The sequence below is a fragment of the Rhinolophus sinicus genome, linkage group LG18 (assembly GCF_036562045.2).
Source record: "Rhinolophus sinicus isolate RSC01 linkage group LG18, ASM3656204v1, whole genome shotgun sequence".
Classification (NCBI taxonomy): Eukaryota; Metazoa; Chordata; class Mammalia; order Chiroptera; family Rhinolophidae; genus Rhinolophus; species Rhinolophus sinicus.
Window position 1 is genome coordinate 17754603 of NC_133767.1, and position 17359 is coordinate 17771961.

The following is a 17359-nucleotide window of genomic DNA, read 5'->3' on the forward strand; positions in this document are numbered from 1 at the left end:
TCCATCCTCGCCCCTGCTTTCCCCCAGTTCCTCAGCTTCTGCCTCACCCCCTTGAGGTTTAAACCACTCCCTCCTGGTTTAATTCCGGCAGCTCAGTGACCCCAGCACTAGCCCTTCTCAGTTAAACACCAGGTGTTGTCACACGCACGAAGACAGCAGCATAGGATGCCTCCACCAGGCCGCTGCCCCAAGGAGGTGGCACCAGAATGGAAGAGGCACAGGGGACGCCATGGAGGTCAATCCACAGGACATGGCAACTGTCTAGATATTGGGGTGTAAGGGACAGAGAGCAGTGAGAGCTGACCCTGAGGTGCCCAGCCTGAGTAGCAGGATGGTGAGGCATGAACACAGAGCTGGTATGGGAGGAAGATCAAGTTTGGCACGGTGGGGAGACAGACACACAGGCTTCCAGACTGGGGGCTGGAACCTGGGTTGTGCTTAGCGCTGGACAGACAGGTGTGGGGGGTCAACATCACCAGCGTAACTACCACAGAATGGGTCCTGAGTACCCTCCACCTGCATCATATCATTGAATCCTGACCAAGCCCAGGGAAGCCACTGTTTTCACTTTATCAATGAAGAAACAGAGTCACAGCAAGGCCAAGCGTCTTGACTGAGGTCACACAGCCAACATGTGGCCAGAACAGGACTTGAACTCAGGCTCTGAACCAAGAGCTTGTTGGGACCCCCAAGCAAAAGGGCTGGAAGTGACGGGCCAGCAGAAGCCTCAAACCAGGGGGTGGGAAGACCTGGGGAAGGATCCCAGTGAAAATGCAGGGAGCTCACAGAGGGAGTGGCCGTCCATGCAGCCAGTGCTGGTTTTCCCACAACCTCCTGAGCAAGGAACTGTTGTTGTCATTTTATAGATGCCAGGAAACGAGGCTCTGAGGAGTCAGGTGACTTGCCTAAGGTCACACACCTGTTCCTGGTGGGGTCTGGCTCAAACAGGAACCTGGCCCCCCTTTCTGCATACGGCCTCCTCAGCAGCATCTCCCCACCCGGCAGAGGGTCACTGGCCTCAGCTCCCTCCCCCACCTGAGGCAGATGCCACAGGACTTTGCCTCCACTCCCCCCCAACGGGGCTGCTATCCAGGAACAAAGTCCACAGGTCGGCCTCCCAGGAGCTGTGCCCTCCTCCAGGCCACCCCTGACATTGTTGGGGCTCAAGCCCCTTTCTTCCCCAGAGCTCCTTGGGACCCAGCAGAGAGGAGAAAGAAGAGTGAGAAGAGGATTTTGGGGGACAGAAAGGAATGCTCGGGGTTCAGAGAGGTTGGAGGGAGATGGGGGAGGTAGAGGAACAGATGAGGACCAGAGACTTGGTCTTCCGGAGGGGGTGGGGGGAGAAGGGACTGAGATAAGCTGGGATGGGGAGAGAGGCAGGAGGGCTGGGGAGACGGGGGTGCAGGTTGTGTGGAAACGCAGAGGAGAGAGGCCTGGGGACTCCTTTACCTTCAGGGTCCATGACAGCTTGGAGCGGCGGAATGGTCACCAGCTGCTCAGATCCTAAGTTCTGAGATTCCTGAGGCTGGGGGCGGGGCTGCCAGAGGGAGGGGAGGGAGGAGCTAGTCTAACCAGCCCCCATCATCCCTTCCCAGGCTCTGAGGGACTCCCTCGGGCCCTGGTCCAGAGCACCTGCAGCTGTACTTACCTCATGTGCTTCCCATTCTCAGAGGGGAGGCTGTTGTGTAACCCTCCTGTCTGAGCCAGGAGTCCTGCTCTTCCCATTCACCAAGCTCCCCTGGTGTGGGGCCATGAACGAAAGAGTGCACTCTCTTGTGAGAGCTGGGAAGCTCTTTTGATGGTGCACTAGGAAAATCTGGGCCTTAGATCTGGGTTCAAATCCTAATTCCATCCTTTATCTCAAGTACCTTTTTCTGCACCTCAGTTTCCTTCTCTGTAAAATGGCATAGTACCTATCTCATGGGTTCAACCGAGAATCCAGTGAACTGCGAATGACACAGAGTAGAAACAACAAGTGTCCACTTTTCTGCCCTTCCCTCTTCCTCAGGTACTCTAAAGGCACGGGCAGATCAGAGCTGGACTTCTGAACAGAAAAACTGGGAAACTGCCAGGAAGCTGCACTGGTACTTCCGGCAAGTTTCTGTTCAAGAACTGCCTGGCCTCCATTTCCTCATGGGAGACTGCGCGCTGTCGATGTGAGAAATGCCCCAACCTGTAGAGAATGTTTATGAGTTTATATGAGTCCAATTGACAACAACTGCTGGGAAGCAAGATCTCAACGCATTGAGAAAATGCTCCAAAGAACGGCAGTTTTGCAACGTATTTTATGTATTAGAATCAAAGGAGGAGATGTAAGGAGTGTTACATGAAATCCATTAGTAGATTACCTTGGCAAGAGAAAGCAAAGCTGGGAAATCTCTGGGATTGGATAAAAAGAAAACGGAGACACACACACTTCTATTACACTGGTAGGTATAGGATAACTAACAGTTAACATTTGCGGCACACGGAGATGTTATGTGGGAAACAAGAGTGAGGGGTTCTGTGGTCTCGTGCTCTGGTCTGGAAAAGCAGATGACTCTGACATTTCAAAGCTATGTCATCTTAGATGCAAAAAGACAATTGACGGGCTCACTTAAGGTAAAGATTGCCCTTTATCAAGGAAGCTACAGGCCCAGGATGTGACTACCAGCCATGACTCGCTTTCAGTTAGGAATTTTTATGTTCAAGCCAACTGATGGGGTTACGTCTGCTCTCTGAGCTTTAAGCCCTGCCACGCTGGGTGGGCCTCCCCTGAGCTGGTCAGGTTCAGTTTGTGGTCCCTTTTTGCCATTTTGCTGGTGTCTGGGGCCACTGATTGGCAATCCACAGGCATCTTCCAAGCCCTCTCCCATTTATTTCTCTGCAGCATGTGACCCTGCCAGGACTGGGACTCGGGTGACACATGAGAGGGTCCTGGGATGCAAACTGGGGGGGCCTCACTGTCAGGTTCCATTTGGCGCCTCAGCACCTTGCTTGCTTCACTCTAGTCCAGAACTGCTCTGACAGCCCTTCCCCAAACGACTTTCTCCCTAGACATCATTTTCTCCAGGATTCTCTCTTAAAGGCTCTTTGCTGTACACCCAACCCTCAATTCCGGTGTTCCCTCAGTATGGTAGAACTGGTTCTCTTTTCCTCCTGGGTACACCAGTGAAACTACATTTCCCAGCCTCCTTTGCAAGGAGGCCGCCCCATGACTGAATTCTGTCCCATGGAATGTGGACAAAAGTGATATGTGTCACTTCCAGACCTGGCCCATGAAAGTCTTTCCATGACCCTCCTCTTTCTTTCTCCTCCCCAGGAATGACAGAGCCACAAAATGGAAGCAACCTGAATGACCTTATGGAAGGTCATCCTCCAATGTCAGCAGTGAAGTGTTATATAAGCAAGGAAGACAAATTCTCTGGAGTTATACCCGAGTTTTGGGTTTGTTTGTTATGCAATTAGCCTGCCCTGACCAACACACTTAAGTTCTCTCCACAGATCTCCCCTTTCCTCATTCTACACATTGAATGCTGTTGTTTCTGCATGTATTCCTCTACCATTATTTAAATTGCTATCTAAACTCAATGACTTTGGAAGCCCTATCTCCAGCTCCGACTTCACTCCCAAGCTTCACGTGTCCAACCATCTCTAAACATCCCTGCTTACACTGCTCAGATGAACTCATTGTGTTTCCCCCCAAACTGCTCACCTCTCTACATTTCCACACAATGATGTCAACATCTCAATCTCCCCAAACAGGAAACCTTGACGTCTAACCTCATTCTTCCCCCCTGTCACCTCAACAGCCAAAAAGTTCTAAAATTTCGTTCTCTGGATAAATACAGAGGGTGCCTCAAAAAATGTATACACATTTTTTTAAAAGGGAAAAACTGTATTAAAATGGTAATCCTCAATATAGATCGACAAAAAAAGATGAATGCGAGTCACGTGCATATACTTTTTTGGCACCCCCAGTTTCAGACACGACCTCCGTGTCACCTGAGGCCATGCTCCCACTAGATCTAACTCACACTGGAATAATGCCCCCACCTGGGGCCACACTGCCCTCAGGCCATCCTCCTGGATGCCAAATTCACTCAAAAGACAGATCGAATCTTGCCACATGTTGACTTTAAAACCATCATTTGTTCATTCATTAATTCATTTATCCCTCCATTTAGTAAACACACCTTAGGTAGCTACAACGTGCGAGGCCCTGGGCTCTGGAGCCACAAAGGTGACACGGGGACGTGGAGGGACTACACGCTAATGAGTGAGGGACACCGTCACATATTTGGGGGATTGAGAGAGCCCTAATGGGTACCTTACCCACTCCCACCCCATTCCCTGTGGGATTCGCCCAGGACCCAGAAACCAGTAATGGTTCGGAAAATGGCTGCATGTGCTGAAGGACACAGGTGGAGCTGATGGCCTTTGAGTTCAGTAACAATACTTTTTTTTTTAATTAAAGTTTATTGGCATGACAATTGTTAGTAAAGTTACATAGATTTCAGGTGTACATTATCTATATCTCACATTGTGCGCTCACCACCCAGAGTCACTTCTCTTTCCATCACCATACATTAAAGCCCGTTTACCCTCTTCTATAGACAATACTTTCTAAAGCTGAATTGGGGCACTTGACAATCCAAGATAACAATTGCGGTTTTCCCTAAGGGACTTCTGGGACTCGTGTCTGCTGTTCTGGGGCTATAGTCAGGCCAAGCAGTACCTAGTGAGAAGTGGGAAAAGACGCCCAGACATGGCCCCGTGGGTGCCCAGCCTGGCTGGTGAAGGCTGGATGTCCACCCCAGCTCAGCCCGTCCCCACAGGCACAGGCTGTGGTGGCCAGGTGGATGCATAGCCACTCTCGGCCCTTCTCTCCTCCGCCTCCTGACCTGACCCTCTGGGCCCTTTCCCCGTCTCCTCCTGCCCGTCCTCTGGTCCAGACCACATGGCAGTCACACTCACATAGTTCCCACTGGCCTCTGTTTTTGTAGGTCAATCTGTCTGCTCTCAGCCACTTCACCCTGTGACTCAACAACTTCCTGTTTGCAAATTTCCTCTTTGCCCTGGGGAAACTGTAACTGCCAGGTCCCCTGTGTGCTGCCTGGGCTGCTTTCAGAGACAGCCAGCTGGGTCTTGTTCCCTGCTGCCCATCCAGAGCCTAGGGGAAGCCCCTGGTGCTGCCAGCATGTCCCAGCGGCCTCAGTTCACTCTCACTGAAAATCCTTAGAGAAGGGAAGGACAACGACCACAACACATGGAAACATGCAACAGAGGAGCGTCACCACTACCTGGCTGAACGGTCTGCTCTCCCCCTGCGTCATGTGGAGGGGAGGCTGACAGGAGGGGATATAGCTGCCGAGCTGGAGAGCCACACTCGGGTCACACATACGGTCTCTCAAGCCTGGCATTCTTCTCCTGGGCTGCAGACACAGTTCAGTCTGCTGCTTCCACCTCATCTGAGCACAGATGGCACCATGTTCTCGGCAGTTCCTCAGCCTGGCATGTCCTCAGCCCTTCCTAGCCCTCCCTCCTGCCCCCCTGCACTCACGCTACCCTTCACAAACACCACCAAATCCTTGCCTCTTGCCTACAAACTGCACCCAGGAATGGATCCACACAGGTGCAAGGCTTCTAAGAACTACACATGCCCAGAAACCCTTCTCACCTGTGCTCTTGGGAGGAGAACAGCTGAAGGCTTTGGCAGTTTCAGTCCAGAGGTGTGGGAGAATGTGGGCGTGGCTTGGGCAGGAGCCAGCCTAGAGTACAGGTGCTGTTACAGGTACACCCGACAGCACCTCTGGAAGGCGCCACCCTGCCCCTGCTCCAGCCTGCCCTGGCACACAGCACTGGGGCCCAGATATAAATAAGGGAGCTTCATGAGGTGACCCCGTACCCTGTTTCCCTGAAAATAAGACCTAGCTAGACAATAAGCTCCAATGCATCTTTTGGAGCAAAAACTAACATAAGACTCGGTCTCATATTTTATATATAGTAAAATAAGACTGAGTCTTATGTTAATTTTTGCTCCAAAAGACGCACTAAAGCTGATTGTCCGGCTAGGTCTTATTTTTGGGGAAACATGTTAGGATTGCCCTAACCGATGGGGTCAAATGTGCTTTTCAGAGTAATCCTAAGTGGGCGTTTGCTGGCTGGTCATTTCCTTCTTCTTCCCAGATTCTGCTGTCCCTGGTGGAATCCTCTGAGAAGTTGTAAGTCAAGGAGTACGGCATTACGGAGACTCAACAGCCGGTTTCAAGGATAAAAACGTCGGCCAAAATGTGACGGAGAGAAGCTGGGGTTGATGAGGCTGTCCCAGTGGGTGCAGGCCCGGCCTTCGGGGCTGGGCGCCCATGTTGGGTGTGGGGGCTGCTGGGGGTTCCCAGGTGAAGAAGCTGGATGAGGATTCCGAGTGCGGATGCTGAGCGACGAGGTTGGAGTGAAGATTAGGACGGTGATGAAAGCGAGAAATGATTCTGACCGCCAGGCTTGGTGTTCACAGGCTCTACACGACTTCCCCGTCTCCCGCGTCTGGCCCATCAGAAATGGGGGACTCCAGAACCTCATCCTCACTGCCCACCAGAGGCTCTTCTTCCCCCTTTGTGCTGGAGGCTGACCCAGCTTTGAGCTCCTCCAGGGCCAAGGAACCCTGGCGAGACTTCCTTCGACCAAAGAAAGTGGTGAGTGTGGGCCGCCGGCCAGACCCCTCGCCGTCGGGGACCCCAGAGCCCTTGTCACCACCGGACACTCCCACTGTTGTTATCACAGCCTCCTCATCAGACACCGGGGTTGGCCCCACCCAGGCATCTACCACCCCATTGCGCTTTGCGCCTCTGCTTAGCGTCAGTGCCCCGGTCCTCCGCTTCTGCCGTTGGCGCCAGAGCAGGAGTAGTGCCAGGAGGACAATGACCACCAGCATGGCCACAAGCACAGCCATCAGCAGGGTGTTTTTTGTCCCCTGATATGAACTTGGGGGCTCTGGGGTAGATATTTTTACCATGGAGATGAGGGAGCCACTGGTCCCCTTGGGGGTCTTCGGAGAGCTAGTTGTCACGGTGACAGGGAGTCCACTGGTCCCTTCGGAGATCTCCACCGTGCTAGTTACCATGGTGATAGGGGGTTCACTGGTCCCATCAGAGGTCTCCAGAGAGCTACTTGTCATGATGACAGAGGGTCCAATGGTCCCCCTGGAGGCCTCCAGAGACCCAGTTGCCATGGTGACAGTGGATTCACTGGTCCCATTGGATACCTCCAGAGATCCAGTTGCATTGGTTCCACCAGTCACATTGAGGTGTCCTGAAGCAGACATTGCTGGGACAGTAGGGTTACTCGTTTTAGTAGAGATTTCCTGGGTCATTAATGAATTCATGGTGTGAGGTTCCTGGGAGACTATTGACGCAGGTACAGGGGTGTCATCGCTGTTAGGAGTAGAAATCTCAGGAGAGGACACCTCACTGGCTGTATGACGAGGCGTGGGGCCCTGATGCGTGGCCTGGTTACTTCCCCCAGGGGTGCTTCTGACTGCATGGTGGGAGGCCATTGAGTTAGGGTATGCGGCCTCAGTCGTGGTTGAGACCACAGGAGAAGTGGGCTGTGCGGACGTAGTCATGTTCAGATCTTCGGCCCAGACACTCCCAAAGAGGAGGAGAAGCAGGGTCATTTTCATGACCACAGGCATGAGCAGGAGTCAGGATCTGAGGTGTGGAAGTTGGAGAAATGGGACATATAAGGAGCCTGGAGGGGGAGGGGGGTAACCTGACCAGGCCCTTCCCTCCTGCCCACTTCCCTGCCAACTGCCAGGCCTAACCTGCGGTTTAACAGCTTTTTCCACCCTTGCTTTTGTATTATCAGATATAGCAAGGGCACAGATGCTGGCCGCTCTCCCGTCAGCTCTATCCCACAGACCCCTGTGGCCTTGGCAGCTGGCACTCCAGCAGCACCATGCACCCTGGTCTCCCCTGATCCCATTCAGCCCCAATGGCTCCTGATCCTCTTTTCCCATCATCTGTCAGAGTCTTTTCAAGCCTTAGTCACATTCCCAGGTCTGCTGAGACCCCTGCCCCCCAAGTCACACCCCCTTACCAGCTCACTTGGTAAGGGCACAGGCAGCTCCAACTCCTCCTGAGGCTGGGGCAGGACTGGGCAGACGGGCCCCAAGGGGAAAGGAAGTGGCCCTGGCTCCACCCTTCCCCCCCCCAGCATCCTGCCCGCCCCGCCCTGTTCCTACGGCTGCTGTGATGAGAGTGCCATCACTTACTCTTTCCGGGGTCTGGGATGGTACCAGGGGCTCTGAGGTCTCAGCTGAGGCAGCTGGGCTTGGGGGGGCAGGGAGTCTGGATGGGGATTCCTGGGTCTTAGCTGTGACATGGGATGGCAAGAGGTGAAGCTGGGATAGGGAAGGGGATCAAAGCCTAGGTGATGGGAACATGCTCTTGAGATCTAGGGGGTACAGGGGAGGAAATGGGAGGGGAGGGTGGTTTCCTTTGTATTTGTAGACCCCAAGCTGTTAGGCCAGGACCCAGGGTGGCACGATTTCTTGTCCCAAGAGCTCCCAGGAAGTACTAGTGCAAGAGGAAGCCCCTGATGCTGCTGGCGGCAGTGAAAGCCTTTGCTGCAAGAGGTCCCTGATGAGGGCTTGAGGATTTATCAAGAAGCGGAGGGGTCACCACGGTGGTCCCCAGTTGTGGGGTGCTTAACGAAGTCAATGTGGTTGCTAAGCAGTCACACTATATCTTATTTTTGCAGAAGACTAACAAAGATGTGGGAATCTGTATGGACAGCAGTCTGGAAACGTACCTCCGAGGGATTAACCAAGTTTCTCAGGGCAGCTATGAGGAGAGGTTCCTTATCGTCTTCTTTGTTTTCGGACTTTCCTCTCATTTGTAAGCTTTGAGTTTTAGTGTGTGTATGGTTTTGGTTTTTTGCCTTTCTTTTAAAATAATCCAAACTGATTTTTATATTTTAAAAGTAATCATAAATGTTCGTGGTAGATGATGGAAATGACTGGGATCGTATCCCACTCACAAGCTGACAAGTGAATCTGACACAAAGACATGAGACTCCTGGGTCAGAGACTCCGGAATCCATTAGTCACCACACAGCCAGCAGCAGGGGTGTTATGTCTGCATCAGCTCCCCTGGCCCCCAAGTCCCACAGGGTGTCACACACAGGCGTGCCCCACAAACTGAAGAACACTGAGCTCAGGGGATTTTCCTCTTTCTGAGCAGGTGGTCCACGAGCCTGCTTCGTCCTAAAGGGAGACTCTGCTTCATCCCTCAGTGACACACTGCAAACACAGCCCTGAGAAATGGCCTGGCTACACACTGGGCAGGACTTTGCGTGCTTGGCATAGCAGCAGCAGTATGCAGGGATGGCACCTCCAACAGTCGGGAGGGTGTAAAACGAAAAATCTCCACACCGCTGCCGCACATCTGTGTTTACACGGCATGTAGTTCACTGCAGTGCGTAGAGTTTATAATGTATGCTCTTCTGCACTTTTTGTTTTTTTAACTAAACTAACAAAGGAAGGAGAGAGGGAGAGAGGGAGGGAGAAAAAGGAGAGAGAGAGAGAGAGAGAGAGAAAGGAAGGAAGGAAGGTAAGCATTCCATTGTCAGACCTTTAGGTGGTTTCAGACTTAGGTTGTTTCAACATTTTGCTGTTGCAGCCAGTAAAGGAGGGATAATTGCCGGCCAAGTACTTGGAGGTTTAAAAAACTATTGAATTCTAAAAAAAAAAAAATCAATAAAAGTGTTCGTAAGACTGCACGAAGATTCCTAATTTTTCAATCTTTAAAAAAAGCACTGAAAAGAAATTTTTAAAAGATGAAAAAAATAAAAAATAAAAATAAATTAAAAGTTTAAAAAAATCACTGCAGCAAAATTCATGTTTGACAAAATTGTCACCGCAACCCAACTGCTGCCCACAAAGTGATATGTTCCCCAGGGTCCATGTGGGGCCCCAACCCCAGGGAGACCTGAGAGGACTTAGGTGGGTCCAGGCTCTAGCCTGAAGCACTCAAGAAACAGGGTCTGACCAGCACAGACTATGGACCTGGCGTGGAGGGAGAGGTGATGACAATGGGAACACCGGGTGTTCCTGGAGCTGTGGAGGCCCCGCCCAGCCATGGACCAGGAGGTCACCCAGGGTCATCAGAGGTTTGCATGCTCACGAGTGATGGGAACAACTCGTGTGCTCTGAAGATAATACCCCTTCCCGGCACAGGCCCCCATCCCCACCCGGGTTTGGACTTTTAGCTCTGACCTTCTGCAGGTCTTTGAGGGGCCATTTCCAGCCAGACACCAAAGCAGACAGGAGTTGGCACCAGAGAGCCTGCCCCTCCCCACCCCTAAGCCAGATGCCAGGAAAGCCACAGAAGAGGAGTTGGGGTGCCTGAGCTGCTCTGTGTACTCTCTGTGTGGCCATGGGTCAGTCATTTCATCTCTGTCTCAGTTTCTTCATCTGTAAAATAGGGATGATATCATATGCTGGTTTTTGAAGTTCTTGGGAGGATTAAATTAGATAGTGTGGGGCCCTTAATAAAAGCATAGTTAATAATAACCGATGTGATAAGAGACAAGTTGTGACGTCCCATTCTGATCCCCCAGGTCAAGATCAGACTCCAGGGCTATGGGATTTGGGTTTGCTTTGGAGCCTGGGGCCCTTTCTTCCCATCCACAACCCTCTCCAGGAAGGGAACTGACCAGGCAGGCAGCCCTTGTCCTCAGAGAAATTTCCATCTAGTCAGAGAGACATTTGTGTCCTAAGTTATTCACAGAACATAATTGTTTCTTAATTTTTATCAAAGTCATGCATATTATAAGCACAGAGGGTTTATCATGAATGGTAATACTCCCCTTTCTCTTCCAAGTCGTGGTCCTGGAAAGAAACCGTTTTTAATCCTTTTTAACTTATTCTAGTCTCAGTTTTTCTGGTAGGTCCATATCCTTAAACAATATGCTCACTCTGCTATTTCTTGATAGACCCTTTTGCCTGCCCTCATCTACTGGCTTCCGGCTCAACAGATGAGTATTTGACACCCTGGCCCCTACCAACCTCCAAGGTCAGCTCCATCCCTCTTTTTCGGCCCTTTGTAGCTAAAATGCTTTTGTGACTTTAAATCATAGCCCTCTGTAGTCATTTTCAGTATCAGTTGTCAGGAGCAATGGCACAGAGGATGAGGGGTAAACAAGTGTGTAACCTTGGCAACAAATATAAACTTCCTGGTTCGTGAGAAGAGGTTAACACTAATTGTACCTGCCTGGCAGCCTTGTTCTGAGGTTTCAGGAGCTAGGACATAAAGAGAGCTCAGAACAGTGCAAGCGATCCTAACCCACGCAAACGTTGGCTAGTCTAAATTCTTGATTGTCACTTTGTGGCTTTCCTTCCTTTACGTGTGCATTTACTTTTATATAGCTCAGGGTGGATGATATTTGCATTCTCTTTGCGTCATCTAGCGCTGCAGTGTCCAATGCAGCAGCCACCAACCACACAGGGCTATTTTAATGAAAATGAATTAAAATTCAATAAGATTTTAAATTCAGTTCCTTGATTGCAACTAGCCAGCTACATGTCAAGTGCTCAGAAATCATGTGTTTAGTGGCTACTACTCTGGATAGCACAGAAGGGGAATATTTGCATCACCTCAGAAACTTGAGATCAGTATTCTTTGGCCCAGAGTGTGAGTCTAAAAATGGAAAACTACTTGTTTTTGTTCTTTATTAAGATTATATAAATATTGTTCAGTGCACAGCCACTAATGTATTATGATTATTAATCCTTAATTATACATCTTTGAGTTTTTCTTAGAGTTTCTCATTGCTTTTTCCTAATTCCTTGTTCCAAGCGGCCTACCTGTCCCCTGCCTCTCCCTGCTGCACAGCTTCATCCTGTGCCTGGTAGATTTCTCTCTGGGGGGGATCCCCTGTTTTCTGCCCCCCACATCCTCCTCTTCCATGGCTTATCCCCTTGTTTTTGCTGGAGCACATCCTCAAGTCACTTTCTAAGAAAGAGATTTTCCTAAGAAGAAGGTAAACCTCCTAAATAATCTTGAACCTAACTGTGGCTTGATTTTATTCTCATACTTGCTTGATATAGAATTCTAGGCTGAACACTGCTTCCCTTAGAAGCTAGAAAGCATTCACTCCTTTTCTTCTACGATCCAGACACTTGATTTTGCTGATGCTAATCTAAGAGTTTTTCTCAAGAAAAAAAAGAGAGAGAAAAATTTAACAGTCCAGCCTTCAAATTGGAATGCCCTACTCTAATACCTGCAGCCCAATTAGCTTTTCATTTGTTTACTCTGAAGGATGAATGAACTTTAAAGAAATACCAGACATTCAAAGAAACCCTGCAACATGAAAGGAAAGCACAAACTAAACCAACCCATCGTCCATTCTGCCTCCCTCCTTCCTAACAGAATCTCAGTTGTTCGGAGGCCCACCCTCCACACACATCAGCGACACTGACCCTTCTTTTAGCTCCAGGAGAAAGTCTGATTAATCTAAAGTAATCAGCCCCGTCCCCAGCCATGACTGGGTCAGGAAAGAGAATGTGACCCAATTCCAGCCACAGAGATGCAAGGAAGAGAAACTTCTTGGAAAGTGCTTCCTGCGCTTTAAAAGAAAACTAGAAAAAAATAAAAATAAAAATAAAAATAATAGGGGGCCAGCCCAGTGGCTCAGGCGGTTAGAGCTCCTTGCTTCTAACTCCGAAGGCTGCCAGTTCGATTCCCACATGGGCCAGTGGGCTCTCAACCACAAGGTTGCCAGTTCAATTCCTTGAGTCCTGCAAGGGATGGTGGGCTCTGCCCCCTGCAACTAAGATTGAACATGGTACCTTGAGCTGAGCTGCCGCTGAGCTCCCAGATGGCTCAGTTGGTTGGAGCGCATCCTCTCAACCACAAGGTTGCCAGTTTGACTCCTGCAAGGGATGGTGGGCTGTGCCCCCTGCAACTAAGATTGAACATGGTACCTTGAGCTGAGCTGCCGCTGAGCTCCCAGATGGCTCAGTTGGTTGGAGCGCATCCTCTCAACCACAAGGTTGCCAGTTTGACTCCTGCAAGGGATGGGGGGCTGCGCCCCCTGCAACTAGTAACGGCAACTGGACCTGGAGCTGAGCTGTGCCCTCCACAACTAAGACTGAAAGGACAACAACTTGAAGCTGAATGGCACCCTCCACAGCTAAGACTGAAAGGACAACAACTTGACTTGGGAAAAAGGCCTGGAAGTACACACTGTTCCCCAATAAAGTCCTGTTCCCCTTCCCCAATAAAAAAATCTTAAAAAAAAAAAAAGAAATATTACCATTTGTGACATAAATGGATCTTGAGAGTATTATGCTAAGTGAAATACGTCAGACAAAAAATGACAAGAACCATATGATTTCACTCATATGTAGGCTATAAAACAAAAAACAACAAACAAATGAACAAACAAATAAAACAACAAAAAAACAAAAGACAAACTCATAGATACAGGCCAAAGAATGGTGGTTACCAGAGGGGAAGGACGAAGAAGGCAAAGGGTCCACTATATGGGAGGAAACTAGACTTTGGATGGTGAGCACACAATAGAGTATACAAATGCTGTGTAATAAAGTTGTGTACTTGAAATGTATATGTTATTAACCAGTGTTACCTCAATAAATTTAATTGTAAAAAAGAATAAAATATCTAAGAATAAATTTAACCAAGGAGGTGAAAGACCTATACACTGAAAATTATAAGACGATGAAAGAAATTGAAGATGACACAAATAAATGGAAAGATATTCCATGCTTATGGATTAGAAAAATTAATATTGTTAAAACGTTATACAAACCAATGCAATCTACAGATTCAGCGATCACATTGAAAAATTTCAATGGTATTTTCCACAGAAATAGAACAATCCTAAAATTATATGGAACCATAAAACACCCTAAATAGCCAAAACTACCTTGAGAAAGAAGAACGAAGCTGGAGGCATCATGTTTCCTAATTTCAAACTATATTACAAAGCTCTAGTAATCAACTCAGATGTCCATCAATGGATAACAATGGATGAATGGATAAAGAAAATGTGGTGCATATGTATATAATGAAATATTATGCAGCCATTAAAAAAAAAACAAAGAAAGGAAATCTTGCCATTTGTGACAATATGGATGGAACTTGCGGGCATTATGCTGAGATAAGTCAGACAGAGAAAGACAAATACTGTATGATATCACTTATATGTGGAATCTAAAAAACAAAACAAAACAAAAAACCAAACTTGTTGATACAGAGAACAGATTGGTGGTTGCCAAGGTGGGGTGGACAAAACAGGTGTCTTTAGTTAATATACGGTGACTCTAGTTAATATGCTGTATTGTACATTTGAAAGTTGCTAAGAAAGTAGATCCTAAAAGTTCTCATGACAAGAAAAAGAAATCGTAACCATGTGGTAATGGGTGTTAACTAGACTTATTGTGGTGACCATTTCATAATATGCACAAATATCAAATCATTCTGTTGTACAACTGAAACTAGTATGTTGTATGTCAATTATATCTCGAGCAAAAGCAAAGAACATAGATGATGGGGTTAATAAAAATGAGAGAAAAACATTCAAGCCTAAGAAAGGCTTGAGTAGAGTAACCAACTCCACATTAGACTCTGAGTTTCCTGGGGCCAACCCCAAAAGGAATAATTTGCATGATGAGTTCTCCTAATTAAAAAGGAGGAAACAGTAGTTCCTCAGAAGAGTCCAGTGGTTTCTTGGCACTCCCTTCCAAAATTGATTTTCATGTGAGAACGTACCTCATGCCAGCTGACGTCATGGCTGTAATGGTTGATGGGCAACCCTTCAGTCATGGGAAAGGGCCTGGGCCATGGTGTCAGACAGACTAGCTTGGAGGTGACTCCACCCACCGTCAATGGTGTGTACTTGGGCCCTCTCCTGGGCCTCCATTTTCCTGGCCTTTAAAATGGGAATAAAGGTCCCAGTGTTGTTTAATTTGCTCATGTATTCCACAAATTTTGTCGAACACTAACCAGGTGTCAGGCACACGATATAGTAATGAACCAAAGAAAGTGGCGAGTAATCTGTCCTCCTGGAAGTGACCTAAAAAGAGACGGAGACTCTGGACAAATAGGTAATGTTCAGTATTATGGAGGAACATAAAGCAGGAAGGGAGGAATAGGAAATTGTCCTTTCTCCAAGAAGGCCTCTCTGAAAAGGTGATGTCTGAGCAGAAACCTGAGGGAAGCGAGGGAGCCAACCATGGATCCCTGGGGAAGGGAATTCCAGAGGGGGACAAAGCCAAGTCAAAGACCCTGAAACGCATCATGCTAGGCATGTGATGGAAACCCCAAGGTGGCCAGTGAGGCTGGAGCAGGTCAGCGAGGGCGGGAGGAAGGTCCAGATCCTTTGATGTGACCTGAAGGACTTTTGTTCTGAGTTCATGGAGAGCTGTTGGGGGTGCTTTGCCTTTGAAAAGGCTCCGTCTGGCTGCTGCGGGGGGAGACTGATTGGGAACCAGCGAGGAGGCGTCTGCACCTGGCCAGGTGAGCGATGACCTAGTCTGAACCCGGATGATCCCAGATGTGGAGAGAAGGACTCAGAGGACCCATATCTCGAGGTAGAACCAAAAGGGGTTTTTTAACATATTGCATATGGGGTGAGAGAGAGGCTCGAAGACACCACCAAAAGTTTGGGCCTAACCAACTGTAAGAGTTGAATTGCCATTTTCTGATATGGGAAGGTGTGGGGGGTGGAGCAGGTTGGAGGAGAAGATAAACGAGTTCATCTAGGGACATGCTGAGTTTGGGACGCCTATGAGACACACAAGTGGAGGCCTCAAGTAAGCAGTTTTGAAGCTGGTAGGAGGGCCCTTGCTGAAGATGTAAATCTGGGGGACATAGGCATTTGGATGGTGTTTAAAGCCACGAGTCTGGATGCATTCACCTCAAGAGTGAGTGTTTATGAAGGTACGAGAACCAGCACTGACATGTGAAATGGTGCTACCCCAATTAGAGAGGGCCAGGGTGGCTCAGAGAGACTAAGTGACTTGCCTAAGGTCACACAGCTGGTAAGAGGTAGGACCAGCCTTCAAAACCAGACCCTAGTTCCAATCTTGCTGGGCTCCTTTACAGACATCTGTGTAGGATTCTGTTGGTCTCATTGGACCAGTGGCTGTAATTTAGAATATTTAGAGACGTTAACTAGTGTTCACTCTGGCTCTGAAGCCATACTCTGTCATCTGCGCTTTAAGAAGAGCTGGAGCTTCGGGAGTCCGAGGTTGGACCTGGAGGTCTTTGAGGATTCCCACACACTGAGACAGGGCAGATCTGTGTGTTTCACAGCCACAGGTGGTCGGAGTCCTGATTTTGAAAGTTGGAGGAACTGGTCACCCAGGTACTGGCCAGTAAAGACACGATTTTGGATCTACCCTGGCCCCTGAGCAATGAATGGAGTGCTTAGCATATACTGCAGCAGGCCGTCCTCCACACTGGAAAAATGTCCAGATACGAATAGGTGTCACCAACTGCTTGCCCTAAACCAAAGGTAAGCGTGCTGCCCTCTCCAGAGCTGTTATGAGGTTAAACAAGAAAGTATCAGTGAAATCACCCAGCTCACCGCAGGCCCTGGCCCGGAGTTTACTTTCTTTTTTCTTCTCCTACCTCAGCCATTAACAATCTCTGCAAAGATCTGTCAGAAGCTATTGGACCTCCAGGGATCCTCACCTGTCCCTGCCCCAGGCATCTGTTCAGTGTGACTTGTTCCACCTGGGAAGTGGTTCCTCAGAGCCCTAGGGTTCAGAGGTGGTGCTTTGGGGCTGATCACCCTGCGCTGGTTGTCATCTGCCCCACCCCCCAGATGGGTCTCTGCCCTGTTCTTTGCCCTGGAGGCTCCCTTGCCCCCTCTGGCTTCCACTTAGCGTCAGCTAAAGGTAGGACAGGCTGGAGATCTGGGGAGAGAGGAGTGAGGGCCTTTCTTCCCGCTCCCTTCCTGCTCTGCTCACGTGACTGGCAGAGGTTTCATCTCCCTGCCCATGTCTGCAGCATCTGTCAGGTGTCCCATTGTGGTATTGTGATTTATAGTAACAACACCATATTTCATCTTTGTCCTTGTTTCTGGCACAGAGCTACCCCCACCCCCTCCCTCCTACACACACAGGCATTGGTGATCAGAATTTTACACTCCTCTGTATCTCCAACTGTCACTAAGTTTCAGTGACACAATGTCTTCCCCTTCCCCTTCAGTCCTAAAGGTCACAACAGCTGCCCGTTGTTGATAGCCTTTGGGTGCTTCCACATCCTGTGCAGGTTCTTCTATCCACACCCATATTGTTACAAGGATTGCCTACATCAAAGCTCCTAGAACTGTGCTGTGCAGTATGATAACT

The 17359-nt window shown here is 49.1% G+C and overlaps 2 protein-coding genes and 1 long non-coding RNA gene across 8 annotated transcripts in view; 1 reads left to right on the plus strand and 2 right to left on the minus strand.

The window, feature by feature from the left end:
* The window catches only part of QPRT (quinolinate phosphoribosyltransferase), a 27145-nt gene extending 25539 nt beyond the window's left edge, over positions 1 to 1606 (minus strand). For all 4 annotated transcript variants that reach the window (XM_074322605.1, XM_074322604.1, XM_074322606.1 and 1 more), the window contains exon 1: positions 1450 to 1606. In XM_074322605.1, the coding sequence (XP_074178706.1) occupies positions 1450 to 1462 (13 nt within the window). In that variant the 5' untranslated portion in view covers positions 1463 to 1606. The remainder of the gene's footprint in view (positions 1 to 1449) is intronic.
* LOC141569442 (uncharacterized) lies at positions 864 to 3539 on the plus strand. Of its 2 annotated transcripts, none has more exons than XR_012493060.1 (3): positions 864 to 1269; positions 2009 to 2429; positions 3302 to 3539. It is a non-coding gene; the product is annotated as an uncharacterized LOC141569442 (long non-coding RNA). The 2 variants fall into 2 exon arrangements; XR_012493061.1 differs by having other exon boundaries at positions 1077 to 1269; positions 2009 to 2093.
* Positions 3540 to 4443: 904 nt separating this feature from the next.
* On the minus strand, positions 4444 to 8177 carry SPN (sialophorin). 2 transcript variants are annotated; one of them, XM_019717209.2, is made up of 2 exons: positions 8074 to 8177; positions 4444 to 7685 (listed from the first exon to the last, which is right to left on the minus strand). In XM_019717209.2, exon 2 carries the CDS (start codon positions 7667 to 7669, stop codon positions 6497 to 6499), a length of 1173 nt encoding a protein of 390 aa, XP_019572768.2. In that variant the 5' UTR covers positions 7670 to 7685; positions 8074 to 8177; the 3' UTR covers positions 4444 to 6496. The 2 variants fall into 2 exon arrangements, with proteins under 2 accessions (XP_019572768.2, XP_019572769.2); XM_019717210.2 differs by having other exon boundaries at positions 8082 to 8165.
* Positions 8178 to 17359: the final 9182 nt, after the last annotated feature.